This window comes from Piliocolobus tephrosceles, chromosome 1 (assembly GCF_002776525.5).
Source record: "Piliocolobus tephrosceles isolate RC106 chromosome 1, ASM277652v3, whole genome shotgun sequence".
Lineage (NCBI taxonomy): Eukaryota > Metazoa > Chordata > Mammalia > Primates > Cercopithecidae > Piliocolobus > Piliocolobus tephrosceles.
The window spans coordinates 179712246-179727093 of record NC_045434.1 but is presented as its reverse complement, the minus strand read 5'-3'; the positions used below and the strand labels follow the sequence as shown (position 1 = coordinate 179727093).

Sequence of the window (14848 nt, the reverse complement as noted above, 5' to 3'; positions counted from 1 at the left end):
TTTTTTCTTTTTTGAGACAGAGTCTCACTCTGTCACCCAGGCTGGAGTGCAGTGGCCGGATCTCAGCTCACTGCAAGCTCCACCTCCCGGGTTTACGCCATTCTCCTGCCTCAGCCTCCCGAGTAGCTGGGACTACAGGCGCCTGCCACCTCGCCTGGCTAGTTTTTTGTATTTTTTTAGTAGAGACGGGGTTTCACCGTGTTAGCCAGGATGGTCTCGATCTCCTGACCCCGTGATCCGCCCGCCTCGATGGTTTTTTTTTTTTTAAGATAAACAAAATCAACACATCTTTAGCTGGACTAAGAAAAAAAAGAGAAGACCCAAATAAATAAATCAGAAATGAAAAAGAATAACAACTGAGATCTCAGAAATACAAAGAATCATTAGAGACTATTATGAATAACCATATGCCAACGAATAGGAAAACCTAGAAGAAATGGATAAATTTCTAGAAACATACAACCTACTAAGATTGAACCATGAAGAAACAGAAAACCTCAACAAGCCAATAATGAATCATGAGATCAAAGCCATAATAAAAAGTTTCCCATCAAAGAAGAGATCAGAACCTACTGGATTCACTCCTGAAGTCCACCAAATATTTAAAGAATGAATACCAATCTTACTCAAACTCTTCAAAAAAAATAAAGAGGAGGGAATACTAACAAACTCATTAAATGAGGCCAGCATTTCTCAGATACCAAAACCAGGCAAGAATATAAAAAGATCATTCACCATGATCAAGTGAGATTTGGCCCAGGAATACAAGGATGGCTCAACATATGCAAATCAATAAGCATGATACCCCACATTAATATAATAAAGGACAAAAACCATATGATCATCTTATTACATACAGAAAAAGCATTTGACAAAATTCAAATCCTTTCATGATAAAAACTCTCAAAAGATTAGGTTTAGAAGAAATATACCTCAATACAATAAAGGCCATGTATGACAAGCCCACAGCTAACATTATACTCAATGGTGAAAAGTTGGAAGCTTTTTCTCAAAGATCAGGAACAGGACAAGGATGCCCACGCTTACCACTTTTATTTCCTATGTACTGGAAATCTTTGCCAGAGCAAAGAAATAAAAGGCATCCAAATAGGAAAGGAAACAGTGAAATTGTGTCTATTTGTTGACAACATGATCTTATATATAGAAATCCCTAAAAACTGTTAGAACTGAGAAGCAAATACAGTAAAATTGCAGGATACAAAATCAACACACCAAAATCAGTAGTGCTTCTATACACCAACAACACATTATCCAAAAATGAAATCAAGAAAATAATACAACTTACAGTAACTACAAAAGAAATAAACTACTTAGGAATAAATTTAACCAAAGAGGTGAAAGATCCGTATACTTAAAACTACAAAACTTTGATGAAATAAATTGAAGAAAACACAATAAATGAAAAGATATTAGTGTTCATGAATTGAAAGAATTAATATTGCTAAAATGCCCATACCACCCAAAGCAACCTATAGGTTCAGTGCAATACCTATCAAAATTCCAATGTCATTTTTCATAGAAATAGAAAAAACAGTCCTAAAATTCATGTGGAACTATAAAACTCGCAAATAGCCAAGGCAATATTCAGCAGAAAGAACAAAGCTGGAGGCCTCATACTACCTGATTTCAAACTATATTACAGGTTGGGTACAGTGGCTCATACTTGTAATCCCAGCACTTTGGGAGGCTGAGGCGGGCAGATTGCTTGAGCCCAGGAGTTTGAGACCAGCTTGTGCCCAGGAGTTCAAGACTAACATGGCAAAACCCCATCTCTACAAGAAAGTAAAAAATTAGCCGGGCATAGTAATCTCAGCTACTTGGGAGGCTGAGGCACGAGGATTGCTTGAAGCCAGGTAGTAGAGGTTGCAGTAAGCCATGACTGTGCCACTGCACTCCAGCCTGGGTAACAGAACAAGATCCTGTCTAAATATATATATATATATCAGAACTACAGTAATTAAAACAATATGGAACTGGCATTAAAAGAGACACACAGACCAAATGGAACCACAAAGAGAGCCTACAAACAAACCCACACATTTACAGCACATTGATTTTTCTTTTTCTGTTGCCCAGGCTGGAGTGCAGTGGTGCAATCACAGCTCACCGCAGCCTCAACTTCCTGGGCTCAAGCAATCCTCCCACCTCAGCCTTCCACGTAGCTGGAACCATAGGTGCACACCATCACACTCAGCTAATTTTTTAAATTTTTTGTAGCGATGGGGTCATGTCATGTTGCCCAGGCTGGTCTCAAACTCCTGGGCTTAAACAATGCTTCTGCCTTGGCCTCCCAAAATGCTGGGATTTAGGTATCAGACACCACCCCTGGCCTATGGTCAGTGGATGTTTTGACAAAGGATGAGAATGACATTGACAGTCCCTTCAACAAAACAGTATTGAGAAAATTGGATATCCACATGCAGAAGAATGAAAGTGAACCCTTACCTAACACCACATTAAAAAATCAACTCCAAATGGATTAAAGACTTAAAGACAAGACCTGAAATTGTAAAACTACTAGAAGAACACCACATAGCGAAAAACTACATGATGTTGATCTGGACAACGATTTCTTCAATTTGACACGAAAAGTTCAGGGAACAAAAACAAACACATACAAATGGGATGGAATTACATCAAACTAAAAAGCTTCTGCACAGCAAAAGAAACAATTAACAGAGTGAAGAGGCAACCTATGGATTGGGAGAAAATATCTGTAAGCTACACATCTGATAAGGGATTACTATCCAAAATATATAAGGATATCAACTCAATAGCAAGAACATAACCCAATTAAAAAGTTGGCAAAGGGTCTGAATAGAGATTTCTCAAAAGAAGACATACAAATGGACAACAGATATATGAAAAAAAAAAAAAAGCTCAACATCATGAATCGTTATGGGAATGCACATTAAAACCACAATGAGATATCACCTCACACCTGTCAAAATGACTATTATCAAAAAGATGAAAGATAAGGGTAGCCCAAACCTGTAATTCCAGCAGTTTGGGAGGCTGAGGTGGGAAGATTGCTTGAGGTCAGGAGTTCTAGACCAGCCTGGGCAACACAGCAAGACCCTGTATGTACAAAAAAATTTTTTTTTGTTTTAATTAGTTGGGTGTAGTGGTGTGCATCTGTGGTTGTAGCTTCTCAGGAGGCTGAGGTGGGAGGATTCCTTAAGCCCAGGAGGTCAAGGCTGCAATGAGCTATGTTCACGCTACTGCACTCCAGCCTTAGTGACAGAGCAACACCCTATCTCAACAAACCAAAAATATGAAAGATAATGTGTTGGCAAGGTTGTGGAGAAAAGGGAAACCCTGTACACTGTTGTTTGGAATATAAATTAGTACAGCAATTATGTAAAACTGTGTGGAGTTTCCCCAACAAAGTGAAAATAGAACTACCATATGATCCAGCAATCTTACTTCTGGATTTACATCCAAAGGATTTGAAGTCAGGATGTGATATACACTGTGGTGTGTGAAAATGTGGTATATATACACAATAGAATACTATTTAGCCTTAAAAAGGATGGAAATTCTGTCATTTGCAACAACATTGGTGAACCTGGAGGACATTACGCTAAGTGAAAAAAAGCCTGGCACAGAAAAATAAATACCACATCTTCTCACTTAAATGTGGAATCTAAAACAATTGAACACATGTAAGCATAGAGCAAAATGCTAGTTACCAGAGACTGAGGGGTAGAGAGGCAATGGCCAAAGGTGCAACGTTTCAGTTAGACAGGAAGAATAAGTATTTGAGGTGATGGATACGTTAATTACCTCAATTCAATCATTTCATATCATATATCATAGCATCACTTTGTACCCATAAGTATATGCACTTATAATTTGTCAATATTCAATAGTATAAATATAACTTTTAAAAAACTTTCTGACCATCACAATATCCAAGAGAAATAAGAATATATGTCCTACCAGAAACTTGTACATAAATATTCATAGCAGCCTTATTCATAATAACTAAAAAGTGAAAACAACCCACTCTTCATCACCTGATGAATGGACAAACAAAATGTGTTTTATCCAAACATTGGAATATTATTCAGCCATAAAAGACATAAAGTATTAATACTTACTATAACATAATGAACCTTGAAAACATGATAATATTTTAAAGAAGGCAGACATAAAGGGCCACATATTATATGATTCCATTTATATGAAACATCCAGAATAAGGAAATCCATAAAGACAGAACGTATATTAGTGATTGCCAAGGATTTGGGGAAGGAATAAATGGAGAGTAGACTGCTCCTGGGTATGGGCTTTTTTGGGGGCTGATGAAAATGTTCTGGAATTAGATAGTGGTGATGGTTGCATAACTGTGTGAGTACATTAGAAAGCACTGAATTGAACCCACTAAAAGGGAAAACTTTATAGTATGTGAGTTACTTCTCAACAAAGCTGTTATTTTAAAAATAAATTTTCTGCAATATCTCCAAAATATATGTAACAAAAGAAAGAAGCAAGGTGAAGATAGTATGTATAGTACCACGTGTAAAACTAGACAGACAGATATAGATAGATTGTCTATCAGTAGATATAGATAGATTATATAGAGAGTGAAGAGGGCAACCAGCTTTTCATTCTATGCCCTTTTATGTTTTTAATTGTTTGTACTATGTGGAGGTATTATATCTATTATATACATATTTTTTCTAGGGTCATATAGCTAATGATTTATCACTATAACTTTTCACATTCATCCTTTCTTTACTTTTAGGAAACAACAATTAGTGACATCCTTGAATCTGAAGTAGTGAATGAAATATTGCCTTTATCAAACTCCAGGTTAGTGAAGTTAAGACAAGTAAAGTCAAGTCTATCTGAGATGGACTCTCAGCCATGCCTGAGAGTCGTGGCTGCCTAACTAGTCCTGGATTGCTGGCTTGAGAAGGCTTAGCATTCTGGGGTCATGTTCTCTACATGAATTATTTGAGTCTTCTTCCAATTCTTCCCCTTGCCACTCCTTCACCCCTAAACCCCACAGAATCCTGACTTAAGGTAGGAAATAAAATATGAACATAGGTTTAAGGTAAATTTTATTTGGCTTTCTTTGTGTAAGAGTTGCAAAAAATTGAAATTCTATCAATGCCTGTATCCCTGTAACCCCAAACTGCTACCAAGAAACTCTGTCTACATGATGTCCTCACATATGGCCTTTCTTAGTTTTTCAGGAAAAGGTTTGGTAGAGTCATTTGTAAATCTTCAAGAGACTGACGAGATTAAGTCAAAAGAAGCAATGGCAAGTTCAAAGTCCCCTGAAAAGTCCCCTGAGAATCTTGTGTGTTCACAGAATTCTGAGGCTGGATACATAAATGTGACTTCTCTGAAAGAGACACACGGTATACAAGAACGAGACCAAAAGTCAGAACTATAAAATCACTAGTGCCTAAAGCTATACCGAACAAAACTGCTAACTTAAAGCCTGGACAAAAGGTGAACCATGACATTGAAAAGAGTTACCACAGATCCCAAATGGATATCAGCCAAGAGTCTCCGAAATTGCTGATAAATTCATTAAAGCAATTCTAAAAATGGATTTCTCAAGTTTGTTTGATATCCTCAGATGCCTTGTATTGACCAAAATATTTACTTTAGTTCAATGATTTATTTAGGTATCTCTTCAGCAGAGCACATGTATGGTTAATTAAGCATTCTTTCCTATTATCGTGGGTATCTTTTATGATTTTTTTTTAAAGAGTATAAGCAATACAGTCACATTAAAGCAAATTTTGTTTTTTAAGAAACCCTCCTAGGATGGGCGCAGTGGCTTACACCTGTAATCCCAGCACTTTGGGAGGCTGAGGCGGGCAGATCACGAGGTCAGGAGATCGAGACCATTCTGGTTAACACAGTGAAACCCCGTCTGTACTAAAAACACAAAAAAATTAGCCAGGCGTGGTGGTGGGTGCCTGTAGTCCCAGCTACTCAGGAGGCTGAGGCAGGAGACTGGGTGAACCTGGGAGGCAGAGCTTGCAGTGAGCCGAGATAGCACCACGGCACTCCAGCCTGGGTAACAGAGCAAGACTCCATCTCAAAAAACAAAAAACAAAAAACAAAAACGCTCCTATAATACCACAAGCTTCTTTTTTTTTTTTTGAGACGGAGTCTCACTCTGTCACCCAGGCTGAAGTGCAGTGGCATGATCTCCGCTCACTGCAACCTCCGCCTCCCGAGTTCAACCAATTCTCCTGCCTCAGCCTCCCAAGTAGCTGGGATTATAGGCACCCGCCACCACGCCCAGCTAATTTTTGTATTTTTAGTAGAGACGAGGTTTCACCATGTTGGCCAGGCTGGTCTCGAACTCCTGACCTCAGGTGATCTACCTGCCTTGGCCTCCCGAAGTGCTGGGATTATACCAATACCACAATCTTAACTATTTTTATTTTACAATTATTCCCTTTTGGTCCTAATTCGAGTGCATATATTCTAAATTGTTATTATTATAATATTGTATATTCATTTTCACAGATTTTTAATTTACTGTATATACCATGGAAACATTTTCAATAGCCATATGATATTCAATCATGTTGATGTTCTGTAATTATTTTTATGGGAAAAGTTTTAAATGTTTAATGAAAAAGATTTAGAGCAATACATTATTTAAAAGTGGACAGGAGGTTGGGTGCGGTGGCTCACACCTGTAATCCCAGCACTTTGGGATGCCAAGGTGGGCGGATCACCTGAGGTCAGGAGTTTGAGACCAGCTTGGCCAACATGGGGAAACCCCATCTGTAACCAAACTACAAAAACAATTAGCCAGATGTGGTGGTACGTGCGCTTCTATTCCCAGCTACTGGGGAGGCTGAGGCAGGAGAATCGCTTGAACCTGAGAGGCAGAGGTTGCAGTGAGCAGAGATTGCACCACTGCACTCCAGCCTGGGTGACAGAGCAAGAATTCATCTCAAAAAATAATAATAATAATAAAATAAAATAAAATAAAAGTGGATAGGAAAATACCAAGAGCTTTTCCTGGAGGAGGGTGTATAAGAAGAGAGTTCACATAAACCCCATTACATAGAAACTACCCCTAAATATTTCCAAATAGGAGTACAAAGTAGGTGAACAGTCTCCAACTCATCTTTAGTGTAGTGGGACTGCTTCTTCAGAAAAGATCAGCCACACTCACATCCATGTCACCAGTCAGGGTGGGACAGCACTGCTCAGTATCTCTGAGGATGTGGATGTTCTGTAAATTACATGTTCTCATGTTCTCTTGTTTGGCATTTATGTTGTTTTTACTTTTTTTTTTTTTTTTTTTTTTTTGAGACAGGGTCTCACTCTCTCATGCAGGCTGGAGTGCAGTGGTGTGACTGAGCAGCCTCAACCTCCCATGCTTAAGTGATCCTCCCTCCTCAGCCTCTCCCAAGTACAGGCACATGCTACCATGCCTGGCTCATTTTTGTACTTTTTGTAAAGACAAGGTCTCACTGTGTTGCTCAAGCTGGTCTCAAATTTCTGGGCTCAAGTGATTCTCCCACCTCAGCCTCCTAAGGTGATAGGATTATAGGCATGAGCCTGTATGGTTTTACTTTTTTGCTATTTAAGATTATGCTGTGTTGAAGGTCTTTGTGCGTGTAGTTCTTTTCTTCTTTTGAATTATTCCAGAAAACAAATTCGCATGATTGGACTGAGTCAAAGGATATAAATGTTAATATTGCTCTAGGACATCACTTCCTTGCTTTAAAAAAGGGTTCTGCCTGGCCAGTTGCAGTGGCTCACACCTGTAATCCCAGCATTTTAGGAGGCTGAGGTGGGCGGATCTCTTGAGGCCAGGAGTTCAAGACCAGCCAGGCCAACACGGCAAAACCCTGTCTCTACTAAAAATACAAAAATTAGCCGCGTGTGGTGGTGCATACCTGTAGTCCCTGCTATGCAGGAGGCTGAGGCACGAGAATTGCCTGAATCCGAGAGGTGGAAGTTGCAGTGAGCTGAGACCACTCCACTGTACTCCAGCCTGGGCAAAAAGTGAGACTCTGTCTCAAAAATAATAATAATAATAATAATAAATAATAACATAAATAAAAAAGTGTGTCAACATACTGTTTTCATAGTCAAGTTACTCAACCTCCTTGAGCCTCAATTTCTTGATTCATAAAATGGGAACAATAATAGTTATCTATCCCATAGGGTTGTGAGGACCAAATGAAATGAAGCATGTAAAGTATTTAGCACTTAGTAACTGCTTAATAAATGCTAGCTATCATCATTTATTTTCACTAGCAGTTTATCAATGTACTATTTTTTTTCACAATCTCATCAACATTGGGTATTATCAATTTTAAATATTTATTCTAAAACAGTTGGTATAAAATTATACTGAAGCATGACTGCTGCTGTTCCTTTTCTCCCTCTTCCCCTTTCTTCTTTTTCATTTGGAGGCGACCAAGAGGAGATGATCAGTAACCAGGAATAAAAATGACCCTTTAAATTGAGACACACTGGATTTTTAGATGTAATTCTTGCTTCCTCTGACGACAGAGCTAGAAAAGATGATCAAAGGACCTAGGAAATAATAACTACTATATTAAATGCATGCTGTTATATCGAATGAGTCTTGCCCAAGGTCCCCTTCTTTCACTAAATTCATTAAATCTATATTTACCTACTATGTGCTACTCAGTAGGAGACATTGCAGCTACAGCTGCGAACAGGACCGGGAAAGTCTCTACTTTCATGGAGTTTATATGCTATTAGGGAGGAAGATGTATGTGTGTGTGGCGGGAAATGAGGTGCAGACACATACCATACAAATGTGAAATGGGGGGTGGCATGAAGAAAACAAACCAGTGATCTGAGTGACCAAGGGCTACTTTAGATTAGGTCTAATGTTGCCTCTGAGGAGGTAACATCCGGGGTGAGCCCTGAACTACAAGGAGCATTACTTCCCACACGCATACCCCAACCAAACCCCACCATCCCCCCGCCAAACCACATTAAGATCTGGAAGGAATATTTCAGACAGAAGAAACAGCTATTACAAGGCCTTAAAGAAAGGAGGGATCTCAGTGACCTGGAGGAACAGACAGGTCAGAGCACAGAAACTAAGGGCAAGTGGTACAAGATGAGGTCAGGTAGGTAATAGCCAGATAAATGCACTGGAGGGCTTCGTACGTACAGAATTGGATTTTATTCTAAATATAGGAAGCCAGGAGTTATTTTAAAAAATAAATAGGAATCACAAGAGGTATTTTAAAAATAAAAAATAAAAAACTCTAGTTACTCTGTCGGAAATGAATTGGAAATGACCAAACTGGTAGCTTGTGGCAGAACGGAAACATAATCTATTGTCCTGACTTAGAGGAAGGGATAAATATTTACTTAGCAAGCCTTTACGTGCCAAGCTGTTCTAAACTCTGAGGATGAACAAACCAGAGTTCCTGCCTTCACGGTGTTCACAGACTAGCGGGGAGAAGACAGACACAGCACGTGTGGCGGTGTAGAGGGCTTGGTTGCAAGAGCCGATAAGGAGGACCCTGGCGACTGCCTAGTCCAAAAGCCCTAGCTAGAGCAAGATCAACTTGTACTGCCCTGAGTACAGCCACGTGAGTGGGGTGACCATCGACCTTAACCAAAAAGATGTCAAGGCTTTCCTCCTCCTCACTCCCGCGTCCCGCGTCCCAGCGAGTCTTCCAGCTAGACCCCAGCAGCCTCAGCACACACCGCACGGGGCGACAGCTTCCGGGGGCGGGGCCCGGTCTCGCTCGGCGTCCACCGCGCCTGCTCCCCGGACGAAACCCGCGGACAGGGCTTTAGGTTCGCCGGAATCCCACGCTCCTGACTTCTGCTTCCGGGTCGGAGCCATGGCGGTGGCAAATTCAAGTCCTGTTAACCCCGTGGTGTTCTTTGATGTCAGCATTGGCGGTCAGGTGAGATCCAGGAGGCTACCCACACCTGCGCCGAAGGGAAACTGCTCGGGGCTAGCTAGGCAGGCAGAACTCACCAAGAGAGAGCGGACTCGGGAAGCCAGTCAGAAAGCGAAATTGCACCCGAACCTACCGACCTGCAGGGCGGGGGGAAATGAGGAGGAGAAGTCTCCCCAATCCTAGCGCCCCGCTTCTGGAGGAACTGGGCGGTTAGACCAGGGAGGCGGAGGTGGGAGATACCGAGCGGCAGGGTGGTGGGTCAGCCCATCCTGCCCCCAACTCCGTGAAGCCCTCATGGTCTTGGACTGGGCCTTCTGACAGTCTCCCGCTGATTGCAGGAAGTTGGCCGCATGAAGATCGAGCTCTTTGCAGACGTTGTGCCTAAGACGGCCGAGAACTTTAGGTAAGGACGTGCTCCAGCTCCGCTGGATTAGCTGAGGCAGAAGCCGGGTTCCAGTCAGCCGCCTGAATAGCGTGTCTACCTCTGTCCGTCCGCTCACTTCTCTTGAGGCCTGATTCCTCCGTGCATTGCTCTGTCTGGTTGCCGTTTGGATTGTTCCCGTGTTAATTTACGTTGTTAGTCTGTATGTCTCCGTGTCTGGACGTCTGGCTGGCCGATTGGTGGACTTCCTGGCTCCATTGTTTATTCTTTCCCGTCTTTAGAGGTGGTCACGACTGTGATGTCATAGTGATTGAATCGTTCACTTTTTGTCCCTTTCAGGCAGTTCTGCACCGGAGAATTCAGGTCAGTTTCAGATGTGTTTGACTTCTTTGCCTGCTCCAGAGGGGTGTTCTGGGGCTGCAGTGAGGGTATCGGTGAACTACCTGCTGGCCTTGAATGATTGCTGGTGACAGTGATAGAAGGTAATGCCCCAAGGGTCTGTCCCTAGTTTATTTGCCTTCTTTATGTCTGTCAACCATCTTTAGGAGAGTCCTTTTGGCTCCAGTGCATGGTAAACTGGAAAGGCCTTGTGCTACCTGCTACCACTCCAAGTCTCTTTCTTTTTGTTATAGAAAAGATGGGGTTCCAATAGGATACAAAGGAAGCACCTTCCACAGGTAAGGCTTTTGGCAAGCCATCCTAGAGTCTTTCAGAAATATTTCCTGGGGGATTAGGCTCTTTAGAGGAAAATAAAACCAGAGGTAATTCTTACATTTCTTGAGAAGAAATGTTTTTGTGGACTCAATAACTGAAGGTTTATTAAATATTGTAACTCTACTTATACTCCCCCACTTCTTATGTCTTTAAAACAGAAAGTACTCATCTTGACAATATCCTTTTTCATGCACTTGTTTGTGCAAATGCAGATTTTTTAAGAAGTACACTTGTAATCCTAAAGTGCATATAATATATTCTGCTAGTTGATATTTATAACTAATTCCTAAAATGATCATATATGATTGTCCAAGGATAATCATATTTCCTGGGGAGTGGAGTATGGCAACACTTGGTCTCATTTCAATATAGAATCTTTCTCATGGCCTCACTGTGGTTAGTAACAATGTTAGCACATAATTATATCACAGCTTTAGAGCTGTGGGTCTCTAATCCCCAGTAAGACTCCTATGAAGTGGTATGTGTGATCTGCATTCTACAGAGGAGGAAACTGAGGATAAGAAAGGTTAAGGACCCTCCCTAGGGGTAATAGCTAACAGTTGTTAAGCCCTTACATGTGTAGCAGTACCTTTCACATAAATTCTCTGTAGTTCTTTCCCCCAAATTTACATCAAACCCTTGATCTGCCTTTTGCTTTGGCAAGTAATGTGGTCATTCTTCCTGCAGGCTTTCAGCCCCTTCTTGTTACTGTTCAGGTACCAGATCATGCACTTGATCAACTCTAACATGCCCTAATTTATAACTAAAATCCTTCTTTATGGTTAATTATCCTTTCAGCTTAATCATTCCAGGAAAAGAATAATCTTCTTTTTTTGTTGTTTTGTTTTTTGTTTTTTTTTTTTTTTTTGAGACAGAGTCCCACTCTGTTGCCCAGGCTAGAATGCAGTGGCATGATCTTGGCTCACTGCAACCTCCGCCTTCTGGGTTCAGGCAATTCTTCTGCCTCAGCCTTCCAAGTAGCCGGGACTACAGGCATGTGCCACCACGCCCGGCTAATTTTTGTATTTTTAGTAGAGATGGGGTTTTGCCATGTTGGCCAGGCTGGTCTCAAACTCCTGGACTCATGTGATCTGCCTGCCTTGGCCTCCCAAACTGCTGGGATTACAGGCATGAGTCACCGCACCCAGCTAAGAATGGTGATTTTATAATAGCCGAAGTGATAGTGTATTTTGAAATCAATGTTAATCTAACACAATAATAACAAAGTCTATGTTTTTCTAAACCATAAAATCTTCTCTCAGTATTCTTTGCTCTCTGTTTCAGGGTCATAAAGGATTTCATGATTCAGGGTGGAGATTTTGTTAATGTAAGTACTATTCCTTTCCTATCAAAGACCTATAGTTTTAGTTTTTATTATTGTTGCAATTGCTGTTTTTACTACAGAGACCCAGTCTTAAGGCTTGAGAACAATAGCCAGGTTTGATGGGGGTGTTGGAGAGAATGGTGATAGGCAAGTTCTTGAAAGTGGCTAGGTACAGCTGACTGTAGATAACAGACTTTAGCACTCTGATTGAGGCATTAACTTCCATGGTCCAAATCTCAGCCTTTTTGAGCCAGAAATTGGACTTTTTAAGAATACCCTGTAGATGATCTATGATAGGTTCACACTAATTAGTCATATGAAACTTAGTCAGAAATCAGCTATGGTTTGTTTTTGTTTTTGTTTTTTTCTGAATGGAGGTAAATCTCCTTATAGTGGACTAAATGCTTGTCTCATTTGCTCTTTTACTTCTGGTGTCACAGTGCCTGGAAGGCTGAGTTTTTCATAAGAAGTTGATTTGTGGGCAAGGAATCAGAGCGAGATAGGTAGATAGTTCTGGAGGAATTTTGCTCTATGCACTGGGAGAGCCCAGTTAAATAGTTCTTTTTTGCTAACCATAACTTTCTTGGAAGTAGACTGTTTTTGTCCCCCATATGAAGCCTCCCTCCCCACCCCAACCTTGGAGGGTGTGGGATAAACTACATTTTTTCTTTCTTAAACCTGCTTTCGTCCTTACCCACCCACTTCTGTGCATGGTCTTTCTTTACTCTTACTAATATCATTTGGTTAGTTGTGTTGCTATTTTCTTGGATCTGGGAGACATTTGTTCTCTTTTATGTGTTTATTTAGTCTGGCTCTCATGAGTTTTTAAGACCTCTTTCCTTTCCTATGCAATATAGGGTTGCAGAGTGGCAGGTTTTAGGCTGATATATGCTTTTACCTATGTTTTGTTTCGTCTGCATGGTATTGTATAACTGTGAAATGGCACAAAAAAAAATCCTAGTTTTCTCTTTGAAAAATGGAAAGTGGAAGTACCTGGGCCTGCATTTCTCACAGTGGCAGTGACAGTGACAATTGGTTGGAATAAAGGAACTGGTCCCTTTGGACATGGCTTATCTTTGCCATTTCACCAGTCTCCACAACTGTTTCCCTTATTTATGTTGCCTGCTCCTGTAGGCATTTGTTTGCAACCCCTGGAAACAAATAATAGTAGTGGGGTTTGTTAGCTGGTAAGAAGGGCGGAGAAGCTATCCTCTCTGCCTTCTTTCCTTTCTTTTCTCCTGGGCTCCCCTGTTGCCCAAGGAGAGGAATAGCTTTTTACTAGTCTTTGCCCCAGGCACATCTGATCACTTGTTGATAACTCTGGGGTTAGACAATAGTTGCTCATTCTGAAGGGTGAGTTAAAAGCAATTGGTGGCAGGGCTCACATCTGTAATCCCAGTACTTTGGGATGCTGGGAGGACTGCTTGATCCCAGGAGTTTGAGACCAGCCTGGCAACATAGTAAGACCCTGTCTCTACAAAAATAAATTATTTTTTATTTTCATATTTTTGGTGGTGTGCGCCTGTAGTCCCAGGTACTTGGGAGGCTGAGGTAGGAGGATCCCTTGAGCCCAGGAGGTCAATTCAAGGCTGCAGTGAGCTAGGTTCATGCCACTGCACTCCAGCCTGGAGGACAGAGTGAGACTTTGTTTAAAGGAAAAAAACAAAAAACCTTGCTTAGAACCTTCCTTGGGGAAGGCAAAATGGAATGAGCAAGCACCAGAAAAATCAGAATTTGAGACCTTCCAAAGTTGGACCAAGAGTATTTGTTTTGTTCATTTATTTAAGAAAAGTGCAAAGAAGAAAATAAATCACCAGATGAATTACCCTCAGTCTCACCTCACAATATACTATGGCATTTTGGTTTACAGTTGTCAGCCTTACCTTAGTATGTATATGTGTGTTTATATAATTTTTAACAGACTTAAAATAATCTGTATGTTTTACTTTTTTTGTACTTCATAATTGTCCATACTTTCCCTTGTCATTATGTCTTCTAAAACATACTTTCTAATAGCCACCTAATATTTCATTATGAATGACAAGTTATTTGATCAATTCACTATAGTTGAAGAATAGTTGCTTTCTATTGTTTGCTCCAAATTATTAATTTTGTAATTTTGCCTATTGTTTCTGGAGAACTATAGATAATGTGATTATGGAGAATGGTAGTAACTGATGTGTCCCTGAGGTTCACTGGGAAATTGGAGATGAACTTGTTTTCTCTCTTCCTTCTGTATTAATAAGTATGTGGAGTTAGTTAATGACATAATGGCTCATTTGATTTATATAGTGCTATATTGTTTGCACAGTGCTTTTTACAGACACTATCTAATTGAATCTTCATGATAACTGTAAAGAGTAGGTAATTTCCCCCTCACTTGATAGATGAGGAAATTGAAGCTCACAGATAGGAAGTGACTTTCCCAGCTCTAAGTGGGAAACTTATCACGAACTCAAATCCAGGTCTCTTTTTTTTTTTTTTTTTTTTTTTTTTTTTTTTTTTTTT

The 14848-nt window shown here is 40.5% G+C and overlaps 2 protein-coding genes across 5 annotated transcripts in view; both read left to right on the top strand.

The window, feature by feature from the left end:
* Positions 1–5428, top strand: part of CCDC30 (coiled-coil domain containing 30) — a 175314-nt gene extending 169886 nt beyond the window's left edge. The window contains exons 14-15 of the mRNA XM_026455725.1: positions 4772–4839; positions 5218–5428. Of these exons, the coding sequence (XP_026311510.1) occupies positions 4772–4839; positions 5218–5428 (279 nt within the window). The remainder of the gene's footprint in view (positions 1–4771; positions 4840–5217) is intronic.
* A 4224-nt stretch (positions 5429–9652) lies between these two features.
* The window catches only part of PPIH (peptidylprolyl isomerase H), a 17787-nt gene continuing 12591 nt past the window's right edge, over positions 9653–14848 (top strand). For all 4 annotated transcript variants that reach the window (XM_023221333.2, XM_023221336.2, XM_023221334.2 and 1 more), the window contains exons 1-5: positions 9653–9923; positions 10259–10323; positions 10642–10665; positions 10935–10979; positions 12301–12343. In XM_023221333.2, coding sequence (XP_023077101.1) covers positions 9858–9923; positions 10259–10323; positions 10642–10665; positions 10935–10979; positions 12301–12343 — 243 coding nt within the window. In that variant the 5' untranslated portion in view covers positions 9653–9857. The remainder of the gene's footprint in view (positions 9924–10258; positions 10324–10641; positions 10666–10934; positions 10980–12300; positions 12344–14848) is intronic.